Below are 18,234 nucleotides of genomic sequence, written 5' to 3' on the forward strand. Positions count from 1 at the left end.
GTTTCACTTGGGACGTATCTCGTAGCCTTGTTCCTCCCTTCCCGCTCTGTACTCGGATAGAGGGGTTCTCTCCCGTGTATACATGCTTCGTCCTTTTCCTTCATGTATTCTAGTTACGTGTTCGCTTCTACGCCCACTTAAGAATGCTAAAGTTTTACAAAAAAAAGTGAATTCCTAGCAATTTGATCCTCCAAACTTACTCCCTGAGTTATTAATTATGATGACCAGGATGGATATTAAATTACTATTTAGAGTGATAAAGTCCTTGTTGAATTTGAGCATAGCTGACCATTTACTACCTGACTCTACTCTAGCATATATATATCTATATTTTTTTTGGGGGGGAGGGTGGGGGTGGTAGGGGGAGAATGCTGACGACCATTGGGGAAAGAGGTCTGCTAATTGACATATTGTGTTCAAGGAGGGTATGAAACTTTGAACATGCACAGTACTATATACTGTATGCTGACATACCTGTTGAGACTTAGAACATGTGTGTTACTGATCGGCTTTAGTGTAATAATAATTGCAGGTAGTAGAGCCTTGTGTGATCCTTGCTGAAATTCATATACCCACACCTACTTGGACTACTGCATATGCCTTGCTTTATGCAGTATGTAGAATATTTTATCCATTATACCGTATCACTGGAGCATAGATGACCATTTAGTACCTAACTATACTCTAGCATATACATTTTTTGGGGGGGCGGGGGGATGGGGGAGGTAGGGGGGAATGCTGACGACCATTACGGAACGGGGTCTGTGCTAATTAACATATTGTGTATGAAACTTTGAACATGCACAGTACTATATACTGTATGCTGACATACCTGTTGAGACTTAGAACATGTGCTTAACTGATTGGCGTTAGTGTAATAATAATTGCAGGTAGTAGAGCCTTGTGTGATCCTTACTGAAATTCATATACCCACACCTACTTGGACAACTGCATATGCCTTGCATTATGCAGTATGTAGAATATTTTATCCATTAAACTGTATCACAGCAAAGTATTATGTCTTGCCATCCATTCGTTTGTGATGAATTTAAATATCCATTTTTAACGATTATCAACATTATATTGGCCCCAAACGTTAGCATATACAGTAAGGTAAAAGTGAACACGTGCACGTATAGGTGTCCATGGTAGTGTAGCCAAACTGGCCGGGTTCTTTGATAGGTTATTAGGTAAGCTACATTTAGAGGCCACCTTCCGTTGAGCTTGTAGAAGCAGTGTATCTACATTGGGTAGGTAGTATACTGTAGGTTACAGCCTCACTTGCACATACAGGTGTCCATGGTAGTGTAGTGAAAATGGCCGGGTTCTTTGATAGGTTATTACGTAAGCTACATTTAGAGACCACCCTCCGTTGAGCTCGTAGAAGCAATGTATCTAGATTTAGGGTAGGTACTGTAGGTTATAGCCTCACATGCACATAGAGCAGTCCATGGTAGTGTAGTGAAAATGGCCGGGTTCTTTGATAGATTATTAGGTAAGCTACATTTAGAGGCCACCTTCCATTGAGCTTAAATAGAAGCATTGTACAGATTTAGGGTAGGAAGGTTATCGCCTGTACATGTACAGTATATGGGAGGTAATACATGGTTACTTTAGCCAGGCACAATGTAAGGAGTCGAGAGTCGACCCCATAATTGGTCACAGCTAGATCACACAGAGGTTCGAGTGTTGATTGGTCAGGATTTTAAGCAGTGAATATACAGGAGCTAGTACCACATGCAGTTTTTCCTCTTACTTTATGAGTCATTGCTTTAGCAGAACTGATCGGCTGGATTGAAGAGAGAACAGAACCTATATCTCTTCTTCCTGTAAAGTAATCTTACTTTTAGTAGTTAAACTATCTGCCAGCCTTAAAGAGGCCATGACACGAAAAATCCAACTCATCGAGAGTAACTTCCTCTGAATCTATGAAAAAATCTATGTTCAAAACTATCCTCAACACCTTGAAAACCTCAAGGACTAATTAGTAATTAACGTTTTAATATTCGCATTCGAAAATAGATATCTGAGAATGCGATTTCACAACAAGACAATGATGACGTCATGTTAGGAACACAAGTGCAAAGCCCAGGCATGTATCGGATGCGCGACGATCATACCGTTCCATATACACGCACATTTACACTGAGAGAACAACCACTGTATTACGCTATATCGTTAGAAATTTCAAGTTTGTTTTACAACTGTTGTAAACTATCCGAGAGAAATGCCGGTCCGTTGTGTTGTTGGGGGCTGCATAAATATCATTACCCATGCAATTAGCCTTCATCCATGGCTGAAGGACGAAAAAAACACGGCGATTATGACCCAGTTAGTTCACAACACCAGCGCCGATTTCACTGGGCCTAGCCAGTATGCAGCTCTGAATGAAGCGAACACTTCACGGAAGCATACTACGATCCCTCCTTTTTGTTATGAAATAAAACAAATGGACTTTAACGGTTCGACATAAAAGAGTCATTCTTCTGTCAAGTAATCCACAAAAAACTACTCTGAAGACCAGATCGGGGAACAGGAAACCTCCAATGGGGCAAGTGGCGATCCTTAGGAGGTAGCGCGCCAAGCACTAGTAGTACTATAGTATTAGCGTTACTACACTGAAGTCGCAATATAGACGAAGAGATTTTACTGTATCATCTAAATTAACACCCCCTTCATTGCTCTATTGTATACTAATAAGCTATGAGGTTAGCTTCAGAAGCGATGGGTTACATCTTCTTGTGAACAAATCTCAGTGCCCCAATTTATTTCTGGAATATGCTGGATCAGTTAGTTATAGCAATAATTTCTTATTCCTATTCCAGGAAAACCATTTTTTATGTTGTGGAGGTAGTGGGGGTAATGGGGATGGGTCAAAATAGGTAGGTAAAAAGATTTTATTCCAAAGGGTGTTTAATTAAATCTCAAAGCGATTTATTTTAAAGTCACAGAGCCAAAAATTCACACAACATAGTTCAAGTGTTAAATCATTGAACAAAATTTATTCAATATCAGTTCTAGACAGTCATTCTGGACAATCTGAAATTACATTAACAACAATCATTGTATTATATGACATAAAAGTAAAACTGTACTTTTCATAAACATTATCATTCTTAAATTACACTAATGTAATTTGTGACATCAAAGGAGGTTAAAAGAAAACAACTTACATGAATTTTTTTGCTTTAAGCCTACAAAGCAGTTGCATGTCCATCGCTATCAATCGTTGTTGTGACAAATTAATTAGAATAATCCAGAAGCAAATACAATAAAGGGTTATTTAAACCAAGAAACAATGCACGAAGTAACTCACATGCAAAAATGTTACCCAAGCACGACGACACGTACAACACTGATGGGCAATGTGAAACACAGCATCACACGCATTAAAACAATCAAAGACCATTAACAGGGTGTACTGCTGAGTTTTTGAAGAAAGACTACAAAACAAACCAACTGCTGCTGAAGAAACAAAGTCTAAACATTCAAGAGTTCTGCTGCCTCCATTGGTCTTTATTATGACTTTTCTGTCAAATATCATTGGTGATATGGATATTTTGGCTTCCAGATTAAAGGTACGAATCAAACGTCTGGGAGGTAAATGCCCCTAAAAAGGTCAATGCCCGTTCCCTTATGCACATATTATATGACATCACGGTCACACCAATACTTGTGTCCAAATGCTTCAAAACATGCCTTTTCTTTCATTGTTGATGTTGGGTTTGGAAAATAACCTTTTCATCCTGAATTAAAAGTCTTGAATTTCAATATATCAACACTGAGGGAACCCTGACGGATTGATAATCCAACACAATCGTAGTTTAGAAAAGTTGTTTCTGGAGGAATTTCTCAACCAAGTCTTCCTATACAATGAGTTTTCTCCTGGCAACTTGAATCCAGTCTAATGACCATTGGCTGGAAAATCACTTCTGAATTTGGACTGCACATGATGGTAGCACAACCCTGACGTGTCTTGCTAGGAACCCCAAGTATCATTGAACCTGTTGACCGTAGGCTATGTATCTGTACTGCCTGGGAAAAAATTTATGAAAGTTCAAAATGTATTAATGTTGGCCCATGATGTCCACAATAACAAGCAGGCATACAATGTACAGTTATGGTTACATTTGTTGTGATTCATTTTACACCTTCCATGTATCATGAAACATTCTTTTGTTTCAGAAAATTGATTTGCAAAACTCCAGGCCAAAGTACTAGCCAAGTAATAATGAGTATGAAATAACACACATGCCTACCTAGCATGGCTGCATAATGCAACTTACATCCCCGAGCCAAACTTTCAGTATGCAACCAACCCTACTAGTACTACACACTCTACATATGGGTTGTAAGTTACCGTAACACAACGCACAATACGGTTAAGGGTGTTCCGCGAATTCCAACAACACATGCACAAAATGGACTGGATTTTGTTTTTAAATGCTTCGTTAATAAATTCTTACCACATTGTATGTTCCTTGCAATGGTTTCGAACTGATTTCTTCTTCGATATTTGTGGAGCTTCAATTTCGGCTCGTTTAACAGGCTCGAACTGATACGGTTCTAACACCTCCGCTCCACCCTCAACGTTCGGTGCAATATTGGAATGATCATCGCCTTCACTCTCTGCTTCGAATATGAGAAAGGGCACTCTAATTATAGCCCAATTTCACTGCCTGGTGAAGAACCATTATCACTTTGAACTTCGGTTGCTGCAATTGGTTCTGGATCCGCCATTTTACAGGAAATTTTGATTTGAAAGCGCTCTTGTGATGGGTGTTTTGTTTAGTGGTATGTGTACTTGTCTACTGTGTACGTGAATGGTATGTTCGGAGGATCGTAAGCCGCGACAACAAATGTGTTCAAAACGTGACGTCACATGACGTCATGTGAATCGGAAAATTTTCGAGTAAACAAAGTTTCAAACGCCGAAAAGGGTAAATTCATTCTCAATTTTCGACTTGAAAAATCAAGTTTTAAACTGGCAGATTGGTTGATACATGTTCTAGAGAACATCCTATGATGGATCCCAAAAATATAGGACTTTGAAATTTTTGTGTCATGGCCACTTTAAACCTGGTCCTGTATTAAAAGACCTGACCATTGTTAGGAATTACAGGTCAGCCTGCCTAACCTCATGCTATAGTGCCCAACCCCTGTGTGGTGCCCAACCCCTGTGCAGTGCCCGACACCTGAGCAGTGCCCAATTCCTGCGCAGTGCCCCACTCCTGCATAGTGCCCTACCCTTGAGCAGTGCCTGACACCCGAGCAGTGCCCATCACTCGAGCAGTGGCACCTGGTACACGGGCAGTGCCCTACACCTGTGCAATGCCCGACCCCTAATCTGAGTGCTGAACAGGCTAGATGTACTTTGAATGTTATGAACAATTTTCATGTACAGTATGCACATTTAAGGTATGTGTGTATTGTAGACACTTGTAGGTCCTATATCTTACAGGGATCGTAGAACTGGAAGGAAATTGAAGGATGGCAACTAGTTTGTGTATGTATACCAAAGTTAGGACAATTGTTGATGCTTAGAAGGGATAATACTGTAGAAAGTGAAACTCAGACATTATGGTGAACTATAGAATTAGAAACAGAAGTTAAATTGTCACTTCTAGTCCTGTATAGTATCTCAAATTGTGGAAGCATATATGCTTGTCAGACGTCATTGCTGAAGTCGTTATGAAATAGACCAGAGAAAATAACACCTAAGTTGTTTGAACAATGATCATGTAAAATACAAAATTTGATTGAATAATTAGAAGAACAAAAAACAACAAGGCATTCCAGAAGTTTGTAGTGTCATATTTCTCGCAGCATTTTTCGGATGACATGTCAGGCATGGATGGGCAAACACTGTCCGTGCCAATGTCAGGTCCAGTTAACACTGTTAACTTGTACTGCACATTATGTACAGTATATGCCAAATTAAACTGTGACAGAAGACATACTGAGCGTTAGTTCCTACTATATCAAAGAAAAATGTAAAGCTTGTAAAATAAATTAATTTTCAGCCTTTTTCAATATTACTTCAGGCATACATACATGTACATACGTACATGATCAGCCCGAAGTATCATGTTACAGTACGTCCTGAGAGAGGGTCAGGCAAAGGGTTTAAGATAATTAGTATTATCTTGTTCATAGTCTCAGTATCTGTAACTTGTCATTAATTTCCAGGACTTTCATTTGTCTGGGGCAAGAAATAAGGAAGAATAGTCTGTGAACTTGTGTTAGTATGTAAACTAGAATTTAAAATGAATGCAATTTTAAAGTGTGCCTTCATGTCAGACTGTCACTCACTCACCAATATACTTTTGAACATTGCTAGGACAAACCTTAGAACGTGGGGGAGAACAGAGAGGGGGAAGGTGGGGGAATAGGGAGGGTGGGGGAATAGAGAGGGGTGGGAGAATAGGGAGGTGTGGGAGAATAGGGCGGAGTGGCAATAGGGAGGGGTGGGGGAATAGGGAAGGGTGGGGAATAGGGAAGGGTGGGGAATAGGGAGGGTGGGGGAATAGGGAGGGGTGGGAGAATAGGGAGGTGTGGGAGAATAGGGCGGAGTGGGAATAGGGAGGGGTGGGGGAATAGGGAAGGGTGGGGAATAGGGAAGGGTGGGAAATAGGGAGGGTGGGGGAATAGGGAGGTGTGGGAGAATAGGGCGGAGTGGGAATAGGGAGGGGTGGGGGAATAGGGAAGGGTGGGGAATAGGGAAGGGTGGGGAATAGGGAGGGTGGGAGAATAGGGAGGGGTGGGAGAATAGGGCGGAGTGGGAATAGGGAGGGGTGGGGGAATAGGGAAGGGTGGGGAATAGGGAGGGGTGGGGGAATAAGGAGGGGTGGGGAATGGGGAGGGTGAGGGTGGGGAGAGGAAGAGAGGAACAGGAGTTGGGAAGATTTCAAATTGTTTGGTGTTTTCTCAATAGAATAGAACACACTTCCTTAACTTCACTCTTTTAATTTGTATAGGACTTATTAAAAAAAAAGAAAAAAAAAACATTGTGAAATTAATGTCAAAAAAGTATCATGGGAGTTTTTTAAAATAACACATTCTGATAATAACCTGCTTAAAAAATTATTTGACAATTTTGGCATTAAAGATATAATTACATCCTGCTACTGTATCTGTATCTCTAGGGGTCTTGCCCTTGCACTCAGAAATTTGAAATATGATGCCAGCTTAGTTTTCTGTGCGACTTTGGAAGGTATCGGTTTCAAACCTTAAATTTTAATTATAATAATTTGCTGGATATTTGTTGTTGTTGGCAGATCCTGGATATGATCCCCTTCTTTAATTGTATCGTCATCTAGTTGTTTCAGTCTCTTCTGACTTTGTTGTCGATGAATAATTTGCATTAAGAAATTTAGATTTTATAAAGGGCTGTATTAGACTTTGCGTTCTTGGATTCTTCAGATTTTTAATCCTCAAGGTTGTGGCAGTGAGGCAGGGACAGAAAGGTGACAGTCAAAAGTATAACAGGGGCGGGGGGGGGGGGAAGGGGGATGAAAAACATACGTCAGTGGGTGGTCTGGGAGGAAGTACTAAATTCACTTTCACACTTCGACTTGCATCTCATTGCTATACTGTATCTTTTCTTGGGCAACTTGAAAGGTCTGTAAAGTACACAACTATTGTAGACACTTTGGGTAATATAATGAGAAGGAGACATTGACTGTCCTGGATGTGACCGGTCACCTTTCATAGGTCAGTGTCCTAGTCTTACCAGGTGACAGGTAGAAGATCACAGTGGTAGTTGTGAGGAGACTGCCTGTAAGTTTGCTGAGCTATCTAATCCAGTTTAGTTTTGGAATTTCAATTTCTAACTTCAACAAGCATTGTGCTGCCACCTTCAAAGCACTTCATTTCGCTGGGACATCACATTGTCTAATTTAACTTATTTGCCATTGTCTGCATACATCTCGGAAGGTGAGAACTTTGAGAAAAAGTACTTTTGGAAACAAGTTTTGTCACTAAAAAAGATAATGTTTACCTTAAAATTGGGAGCTCTGCCAGTTGCAAAGTTCTTCAAACTTATTTATAGTAAGTCCCTGCCCCCATCACCCACTTAACACCCATTCTTAGCTCTTGCTTCACTTCATTGTTTGGAACTCTATAACCTCCACCACTTCTCTACACCTGTTTTTAAAATACTGCAATTCATGCTGACTATTATAAATTTAATTTTCATTGTATTTATCTAAATTATTTCTACAGCAGAGTAGTACCTCTATGGGGTGACACTTTTTAAGTGGAAAAAGAAAAAAAACATGTATTTTTTTTCTCATTTTTTTCTTTCAGAATTTAATAAATGGTACCTCATACTTATAGCAGCTGCCGCCCTCGCTTGTTTCACCGTCTCCCTCACACTATGCGGATTCTGTAAGCTCCTCTTCGGGAAATGGCGAAGGAAGAGCGGCTCGACTGAAAAGAACCCGAGGGAGTTTGAAGACGTCGAGCCTGCACCAGAGAAGAGAAGATGGAGCACTAAGCCTCTCCTGACGAAAGACTCTACCATCCGGTAGGTACAGCTCATCAATGTTCATGTGAATATATCTTGAGGCTGTGCAATTTAACGAGTCGTTCATATATATTCATTTTGAGGTCGGGTGCAGGGGAAGATGTGATTTGCAAAGGTCGTCATCCGTAAATTTATCTGTTGATGACAGGAAATTGTATAGTTATTAATATATTAATTGCTAAGAAAATATGCCACTGTAAAAGAAAAAATTCTTTTGTCTGGAGGTTCAGGAATTGCTAGGCAAATATGGTCATAAGGTTAACTAAATTTAGTAATATATATGACAAATTTTTATGCAGGCCTGCATTTCAGACAGTAGTTTACAGATGTGCTGTAAAGTACTATTGAATGCTTTCTAGTTAAATTTGGATATTCATAAAATTGTTTGCAATACAAATCAATGTCAATCACAATTTTTCCTTTTCGTAAACAGACCAAACCATTTATCATAGTTTTTATCATAGCTAGATACTTGCAATGACTCAACTTCCCTCAGTAGGCTACTCTTACTATGTACAGTATTAGCAAAATCTTATTCAATTTTTATGGATACCGTGGTTTTGATTTTCTTTATGGAAGACGGAACTGGCAAATCAAAAACCTTCATACATATTTAATTTATAATTTGCAAACAAATTATGGACATGATCATTCATTGTTAAAACTATAAATATCTATGCTGAATTTGTGGGTGGCTGGAAGTACCTGTTGTGTGTATTGATGAATCTATGACTTAGAGATCATCGCTCGATTAGAGGTTGCCTTCACTCCTCCAGCCGGTTGGGCCAATTTCCTAATGCTAATATATCCCTCTAAACTGTATGCCATATCATGCTCTCAAAGCACTGGTATTGACAGTACAAACAGTTCCTAACCTTGATCTGATAGAAACATGATATTCATACTGCATCGTACTGACAATACGACTGCTCGTAAGTGGGACATGACACTACAGTATAGAAAAACTTGTCCCAACTGGGTGAGTCCTCAGACCGTGCATGGCAGATAACAATGTAGGTGCCAAGATTTAGTCTCTGCTACAGGGAAGACATCTGACCCTTTTATTTGCAAAAAAAAGTTTGTTTTCTATTTAGGTCAAGTTAATTAATCTATGAATATAATTAATATTTACTTCACTCCTCTCTTACCTGTCTCCTACAACACTTTAAGGCACCTTTTCTAGTCTACCTATACACCACTGGTATAAATTTTTAGCACTTCGCCAGTTTGTAAATGGATAACAATCTTGCATCCGATGTCCAGAAATTAAGTATGCATATTAAACTCTGCCAGGTACTGAACCAGCTGCAGTTTTTCCTAATCAAAGTTCAGTGAGCACAGCTTTTCCACAAACTCATGAAATATATATGTAAACAAAATGACCATAGTATCTGATGGTGTTTCTTCAGAGGTGCAGAGAGACGTGTTCTGTGGCTGGTCCTCTGTCAGAAATTAGGACAATGAGGACAAGGTGTCAAATTCAGGAACAGGTCAAGAAATATTTGAACTGGTAGTTTATTACAGAGATTCCATAAACTTGGTAAAATTCTGGTATCTGAATAAGCTGATCGTTGACTTTCAAATGGTCACACTTGTAAGTGTTTTTAACATCAATGCGTGACTTTCAATTATATCGTAATGGTTACGCAGAGCTCTGAAAGTGATTTGACATGCACATGTGAAAGCCTGTTATGTTTGCACATGTGTAGTAAATATGCCCACAATGAGCTATATATAGGCTATTTCAAAGGGAAAACAGATTAAAGCAGTTGGCTAACTGGTTACAATCTCCCCTAACAGCAGATTACTATGTAGATTGACTACAGTAGTAGTAGTAAGTTGAGTCTCGTCTATCCGACATGCTCAGTGATTAACCTCCGCCACTTATCACGATCTTGTGCAAGGTTTATTGCTTCCTCGAAATTGTTAATGTTAACATCCTTGAATTGGGACTTTATTTTCCAAGCAAGGTAGTCACGGGCCTTCCTGCTGGTTTAGCAACGGTGTATCTCAATGCTTCTCTTAAAGCAACCTTTGCTGGAGCGTCCTCCTGGAGTCTTGCTACATGACCGAAAAATCATTAAAGATGGAGTATAGTGGTTGATGAACTTTTAGACCCACGAGCCCCGAATTTCTCGTTAGGATTGAGCCACGACCCACCAGTGTTCCACACTCGGCATTGATGCTCAGAACTGCATGAAATTAAGCCAGCTTGGACTACGAGCCTGATTTACCAGATAAAGATAAAGTTTCCAATGTCTGGAACAGTCTGGACACCCATCGAAGGGTAGATGTGACCCACGTTTGGGTCACGCCCCGCAGTGCGTGTAACATCGGACTACGTGTACATTTAGCGGCCTAGTCAATATGCGATAAAAGATTTTAGGATAATGGAGAAAAGTCTGTTTAATACGTCCTCACAAAGGCTATAAAAGTTTACTTACACTTTTAGTCTTAGCCAGCTATCTGCCTTCTGAAGAACAGTCAATAGCAGATACGTATATAGTTTAATCTCCTAATATTATTCAACTTGGTTATTATTCAACTTTGGTTGGGGGGGCTGCAGCCCCCCCAACCAAATATTTTTGAAAAAATTCGAGCAATATGCTGAGAATTTTTCGGGCACCTCCTGAAAGAAATATGATTTGCAATGTGTTTTTCAATGGTTAAACTTATATTATTATCATCATTATTATTGTACGGACTTCCCCAATAATTATAACCAATATGGGAGGGTAATAAAATGGCAAATGATTGTATGTTATTGGCAGGCGATGTAATAACCGATGAATGCCTATTTGATATGCACATTAAGATGTTATATTTTCGGGCAAGTCGTTACAGACCCCCCCCCAAATCAAATTGGTCTCCTACGCCTATGAGAGTGAATGTGGCAAAATGAAGGTTAATTGTCTAGTTTCAGTAATAAATACAACACTCAGGCAAAATTATTGACAACCATGTTATCCCATAGTTGAAACAAACTGAAGCCAAGTCCACAAACTTGACTGGCCCCTTTTCTTTACCTACATGTTGCTCTTGAAATGTAGCCTTCACATTTTAATATACTTATACTCTTAAGTGTTTCCAAGCAGGGCGAGTGTGACTCTGCATAGATATATGTTTTATTGTCGTAGTACGATGGGTCTAGATGCATGTTCAAAACACACTTACATCAAAAACAGCAAGTAGGCAGTGGCGGAGCGTCCATACAGTCAGGGGAGGGGGGGGCGGATGCCCTCCTGACGGACTCAAATGGACTGCTGGCGCCCTTTCAGCTACTCACCACTTTTTACTTATTCGTGATTATTCACTTTTTTATTGCGCTCTCATCTACCTTTTGACATTTGTCACATTTTGTTGGCGATGATACCTATTTATTCTTCGTTTATCTGCAAATTAGCAAGGCCCAGAAAGGGTCATTTCCTGCGATCTAGGGAGTATCTTTACTCAAAAAATTTCTGTACGCTCTGCGCCAACCTGTGATGGCGCTCCGCTTAGATAAAGTCGAAAGCACCCATACAGACCATTCTGGCCCCAAATTGACCAATACCCCTAGCTCCGCCACTGCAAATAGGCCTTAATAGTGATTATAAGAAATATATATCAAACTGACAAACACAAACTTTGAACCATATGACATTGACAAATGAATCCGGCGATTCATAATAATTGCCAAAATGAGGCCTAAATACTTCATCCCTCCCACAGAGCTGTAATGTGATACTAAACCTAGCAATTATGGACCATTAAAGGAATGAGATTAGCAGACTAGAAATTATTGATCATATTTATGTACCGCAAAATGTGCAAGTATGTAAAATGGCTCTTGTGTGTTTATGTAAGTACTTTTAATGTTTTGGTTACTGTTGCACGCCATTATTTAAAGCATATGTTTACAAACATTCACGTGACTGCAATAAGACATCATCACGCCAGACATGTTAAAGGGTGTGAAGACTCGCGCAAAAAGAAATGTCTCATGCCGGTAATCTGACCTAGTTTCGAATAAGGTGTAACAGAAGTGTTACACACCACCATCGATCCCAGAAAATACACGCACAGCTTGCTACCGTCGGTAATTAGACACTAGTGTACAGTCAGTACATAACAGCTGCGGTCAATACCCACAGCACAGTGTATTTAAACACTACTGACTGTAGTAACTTTAACCTGACGACGACTAAAATGAGTGATTCATCACCAGACTCAGTCAGAGACTCAGTGTGCAGTGATATGTTACAACCATTACTGTGCCGTTAATGTGCTTGAGTTTATCATATCACCTAGTAGAGGGAGCCATTTTTCCCATTACTAAATCTATATGACCTAATACATTAAGGGTAAGACAATCCATCACCAAGGTTTCCCCCCCCCCCTCCCATATGGCATATGGCATAGATTACTATTTACAGACTAATTAGCCACAATGTAAAGCCACATTAATTCTTAAGTGTAGTCGGATCACTACAGAAAGAACACAATTAAAGCCATCTGAAATAGACATCAGTCTCGAAATTGTGGAGAATGTTCAGATGGCAAAATGTTATAAAAATTCCTGATTAATTACAGTGATCAACTTACTATATAGCTTAATACAGTAGAGTCGTTTAATTTATAATATAACAAAATAATGGAAATTTCATAATGAGAATGCTCTTTATAAATGTATGTTTCTGTACATAAAGAGAGTAAAAAGGGAATTAGATTAACATATGGTATGTTGAAGTTTGTGCAGATGATACATTGTATTATGATATGATATTCACAGCACTTACTTGTAAGAAGTTTATATTGTAATTATAAAGGTCTTTAAAAAAGTGAAAGATTTGTTTGATAAAGTGTAAATGTAGTTTAAAATGTGTAAATTTTAACTGAACACATATAATTTGCTGATGGATTAAGTGTGGATTACTGTGGATTAAGTAGATCCGTACAGTATTCATAGATGTTATTTTATTCTCTGTTAATGACTGTCCAGAGCAATTATTGCAGGCCACATGCATTTATTATCCTGTGATTCAGGTTACATCTGTTCAACACTGAGAAGTTTAAAACTGTTCAATCGTGAACCACCCCACTCGTGCTACAAACTGCTGGTCAGGAAAAATGCTACTTGTTCAGTTTACCCAACTGAAGCCGAAGCGACTTAAAAACTGACAAAATCTGGATCAGTCATAATTTGAAAGCACTCGCGTACGCCCGCCCGCCTATCCAGGACTTTGTGTTTAATAACGGTTGAGCTCTGTCAATTCGTGAACAGTCGGGCAGTATGCAGGCAATTGAGAATGCGCCCTTTGATACCATTGCCATAACTGTATATCTGCCTCGGGCATTTTATATATATGCTCTCGCCCAGATCGGGGGAAATTTGAGCTGTGCCAGTGACTTTTTCACCCTCGTTTCCTTTGCTAGGCTTGGCGAATTGATTACATAACACATAGGCTAATGTTCCAGACTAATCACCCTGAAAGGTGAAAGAAGTGGGCAGTGGCGAAAAATGAACGTCAGTCTTACTAAAGAGCGGATTTTCAAATGGAGGGCTTAACCAATTAAAGTACATCACCTAACTATAATCCCCCCTCCCCTTCTAACCCCTTCAGAACACAGAAAATAAAATATTAATAGCCTATGTAACCCACAACCGCAAAACCTACAACCTAACACCAAAATCAGGCCGCTGAATCAAGTTTAAGGATTTTATTCCTGAAAAGTACTAAAAGGTTGTCCACTGATATCATGATAATTATGTAATTTATATGTACTGTGCTGTTATTACACACAACAGCATTCATTGAGTAGGCTGATAGTAATACTTCAATGACAGATAATGCATAATTGTATAGCTTTCCCAGTGACCTTCATCTAGCACAAAAGGAAAGCTAAGTCACTTTGTACAGATGGTAACTTTTGACAATATATTTCACACCATCTTTTATTGGATGCTTATCAGATGTTGACATTTCTTTTGTTAAAAATGCCAAACAAGGTTACAAATAGTGGGTATTTTTGTGAAAAGCAAAAAAAAAAAAAAATTAGACAAATATTTGGCCAGAAAAAGAAAATTGAGAAGAGAGATCTCAAGTCAATCAAAGAATGGAAGGTGACCATGGACCATTGAATAGCTGAAATCTAATATATCTATTTGATGAGTACAGTAGCATCAGCTCTTGCATAGGTAATTATTAGATATTTTGAAGTGCCTTACAGAGCAGGTACTGTAGATCTGAAAGGGAAATGGCAAGTTACGAACCTGAAGATGTCAAAAAGAGAGGGGGAGGGGGGGGGCACAGGAGATTATCATCAGCATACAGGTAAAGTTGACTTAGAATCAAGTGAGAATGTCTTACATGCTTCCATTCTAACTATTAAATGTCCTTCTAAATCATTGCAAAATTTAAGCTTTAAGCTTTTCTTAATAGCAGTTATCACAACTCCTGTCACAATGTCCCTTCAGTTGAGCATGTACAAGTACACAACACGGACTGATATAGTGTCCCATGAGAGCATAAAATGGTGACTGTCATAGTGTCCCATTAGTGGAGCATTCAACACTGACTGTAATAGTGTCCCGTCAGTGGCAAATGTAGTGCTAACTGTCATAGTGTCCCATCAGAGGGACAGACAATGCTGATGGTCATAGTGTCCCATCAGTAGACCTTACATTGCGAAAAGTCATAGTGTCTAATCAGGTCATTCTGTCCTGACAATAAAATGGAACATGTATGCACTGTTATCTGAACAACTGCTATTAACAGATGCTATGACTGCAATGAAATCATGAAGAGATATTAGGGGAAAAAAATCGATAAACCTCCAGTAAGGTCTCAGTATTTTGACTCCTTTTAGTTTGTTGGAAAAATTGAATAAATAAAAACAGGAGACAAATTATGAATGACCAACTTGCATGACAAAAGCTGAATATTACATTATATTTGTGGCTAAAAAATCCAAAACAGATCAGCAAGGTAGACCTATAGTTGCATTGTCCATCAGGTTATATTGAAATATCCTATCACAAGTGGACCCATAATGTTTACACAAACTTCCCAAATTTTATGTTCTTACTCTTGGTGATTCAGTGAATTCATCCTTTTGTTTGGTTTAATTTCAGATACAAAAATTATGATGATATTTTAGGCTTCCTTAGTAGGCCACATTAATGTGCGTTTTGAAACTATCTCATGGCTGTAGAATGTTTGGGCACAGGCCACACTTTGCCAACCTGTGATAATATTAGTAACAAAATATGCCTTAATTAAGAGACAGCAAATATTCTTAGGATCTAACAATTACTGACAGAAGTATTATTAAACTTCTGAGGTCTAATATTGACCTTTTAATGCTCAAGTTTGAGTATGTTTGCATAAACTAGTGACAGCACTAAAGCAAATGTTTTCATGGCACACAGAGTGATATTTATAATGTAAGCCAAAAAGATTCCCCAATTCATGAAAGCTGACTTACAATCCAGTCATTCATTGCTCCTTGAAGCCATTTTACAGTTTATTTCTAACAACATTTATGCAATCCAGTCTAATTCAGGCAAAACTCATTAGGTGGTTAACTGATGTCATCAGGGAGAAGTCCAACACTAGATATTAAGTAACAGTTGGCATTCTATTACCGACTATGTACTACAATAAACACTTTTTACATAAATATTATGATAGCAACATACTAAATTTTAGCTCCTAGGTAACTCTGTAAGGGACCAATACAAGTTTATACTCCAGAGACAAATTCTGCTGGTAATCATTTGCTATCGCTGTATTTAAAAAAATAAAAATCAGAAGCTGTAAACATGAAGAGCGCCACCTTGTTTTACAAACAATAAATGTATATATTCCTATAATTGTGAAAGAGAAATGGTATCAGATTCTACTAGAACATAAAATTGAAGAGTACACTGAGATGGTGGAAAGGCCAGGGAGGGGTGGGGGGGTGAGGGATGGATAGGGAATTGTTATAAACAGAGCCGGGGGGGGGATGAGGGGTGGATAGGGAATTGAGTGTTGTATAAACAGAGCCTTGGTTAATAGAGACTTAACTTGTTCCTGAGCTATGAGCACTTCTTTGCTCAGAGTGCAAGTTAGAACAGACACTAAATAGTTTAAAAATTCCAAAACTAAGGATCTGTGTGATATGCAGCATGAATGAATTCAGTGTTAGAAACTGACAGGAAGCAAATCATTAACATGGACCTAAAGAATTCATCTACTGTGTGTGTATGTACAGCAGGGGTGGCCTCAAATTTTATCTTGCTGCCGGGCTATAGTTAAAGTTTGTACCCATGCAGTTCTCTGGCCTCAACACTTACGGCTATTCCTACACTCTGGACGATAATAGTTCGGTCATTCAATGAATTCATTACTTCAGTTATATCTATATTGTATGGTTGGGAGGAACGCATCGCTCTGATATTAACCTTTCGATATTATTTAATATATTGTTCTGTCACCCTGCATTTGCTTTTAGGGTTTTGAAAACTCTTTAGGCTGAAGATGTGAGTGGGATGCAATCTGCCCACCTGTGCATTGTAAAGAATATTTTAGGAAACTACAGAAGTGTGAACAAAGTATACTAAGAGAACTTAAAATCATGAATGCTTTTACCATAAAATTATCCTCTCTTTGTAGTATTTGCTTCTGAGAACAAAGCTTTGCTGTAGTAGCTATGGTAATTATTTTAAGCCATAACCACTCAAACTCATTAATTGCTCATTCATCTATGTAAAACTGGTGTTAATAACCCACTGTACATAAATGACAATTGCAAATCTGAATAATTAACTTTCTATCTTAGTACAGCAAATACTAGTTTTTATTTTGCATGGTAAAATAATGTCTCTTTTTTTTTACAATGTATATTTTAACTTCAGCACTCCGTGGTATGGCTTCTTCAGGTAACAAAATTTATCACCAAATTTATATTTGGCAGGGAACCTTTTTCTTCTGCTTTTACAATTTTTGGTGGCAGGTGGCAGGCAGCAGGGGTTGCAATTCAGCACAGCACAGCAATATACTAACAGTTTCAAAGTGTTTATCCTTTACAATGCAGTTTATGCCTTCAGCAATGTCTACTTCTGAAATAGAGGGCGCTCCTTCCAAATACAACTTTGTGTTAGATGCTGATGGTGCTTGAATAGTGATTTCAAACTCTGATACTCACGGCTATGCACTCTCAATCTCCTCCAATAAAAATAGCTTCAAGTTTTCAAAGCCGATGGAAAATCAACATAAAAGTACCAAATTGATTCGAATTTGAATTAAAGTTAATTAAAATACTAAACAGCATCTTTCTATATAACATTTTTGCACAAGAAAAGCCAAGACTAGAACTTTTTTTTCCCCACAATCTGATTAAATCCAGATACTTGGCTCTATCCTTTCATGCAAGAAAAGTTTCTTTTAGTCAGAGGAAGAAGAAAAAAAGGAAAAAATTAGAGAGATAGAGATAGTAATAATTAAACCTAGTATGAGTTGATATGAGTTTCTTATACACTCAGACAGAATTGAGACAAAGTTAGCAAAGCCAATAGTGTTGAATCAATCAGCTGTAAATGGTGTGTTCATTCACGGATAATGAAAGACTGTACAGTGCCATCTGTTTTGCAGGTTTTAGCAATAATTTAATGGCATGTGGAGTATGTAAAAGACCTTTAAAAAGTGAGGAGTTGAAAGCAGTTCCTGATAAACAAAAGGTTA

At 38.6% G+C, this 18,234-nt stretch overlaps 1 protein-coding gene across 7 annotated transcripts in view; it reads left to right on the plus strand.

Moving 5' to 3' along the window:
* Positions 1-18,234, plus strand: part of LOC139968781 (synaptotagmin-7-like) — an 89,464-nt gene that overhangs the window by 23,200 nt on the left and 48,030 nt on the right. For 4 of the 7 annotated variants that reach the window (XM_071973159.1, XM_071973183.1, XM_071973201.1 and 1 more), the window contains 2 exons: positions 8,308-8,527; positions 17,409-17,432. In XM_071973159.1, the coding sequence (XP_071829260.1) occupies positions 8,308-8,527; positions 17,409-17,432 (244 nt within the window). The remainder of the gene's footprint in view (positions 1-8,307; positions 8,528-17,408; positions 17,433-18,234) is intronic. The other 3 variants (XM_071973168.1, XM_071973191.1, XM_071973211.1) reach the window with 1 other exon arrangement.

The sequence above is a fragment of the Apostichopus japonicus genome, chromosome 1, assembly GCF_037975245.1.
Source record: "Apostichopus japonicus isolate 1M-3 chromosome 1, ASM3797524v1, whole genome shotgun sequence".
NCBI classification, from domain to species: Eukaryota; Metazoa; Echinodermata; class Holothuroidea; order Aspidochirotida; family Stichopodidae; genus Apostichopus; species Apostichopus japonicus.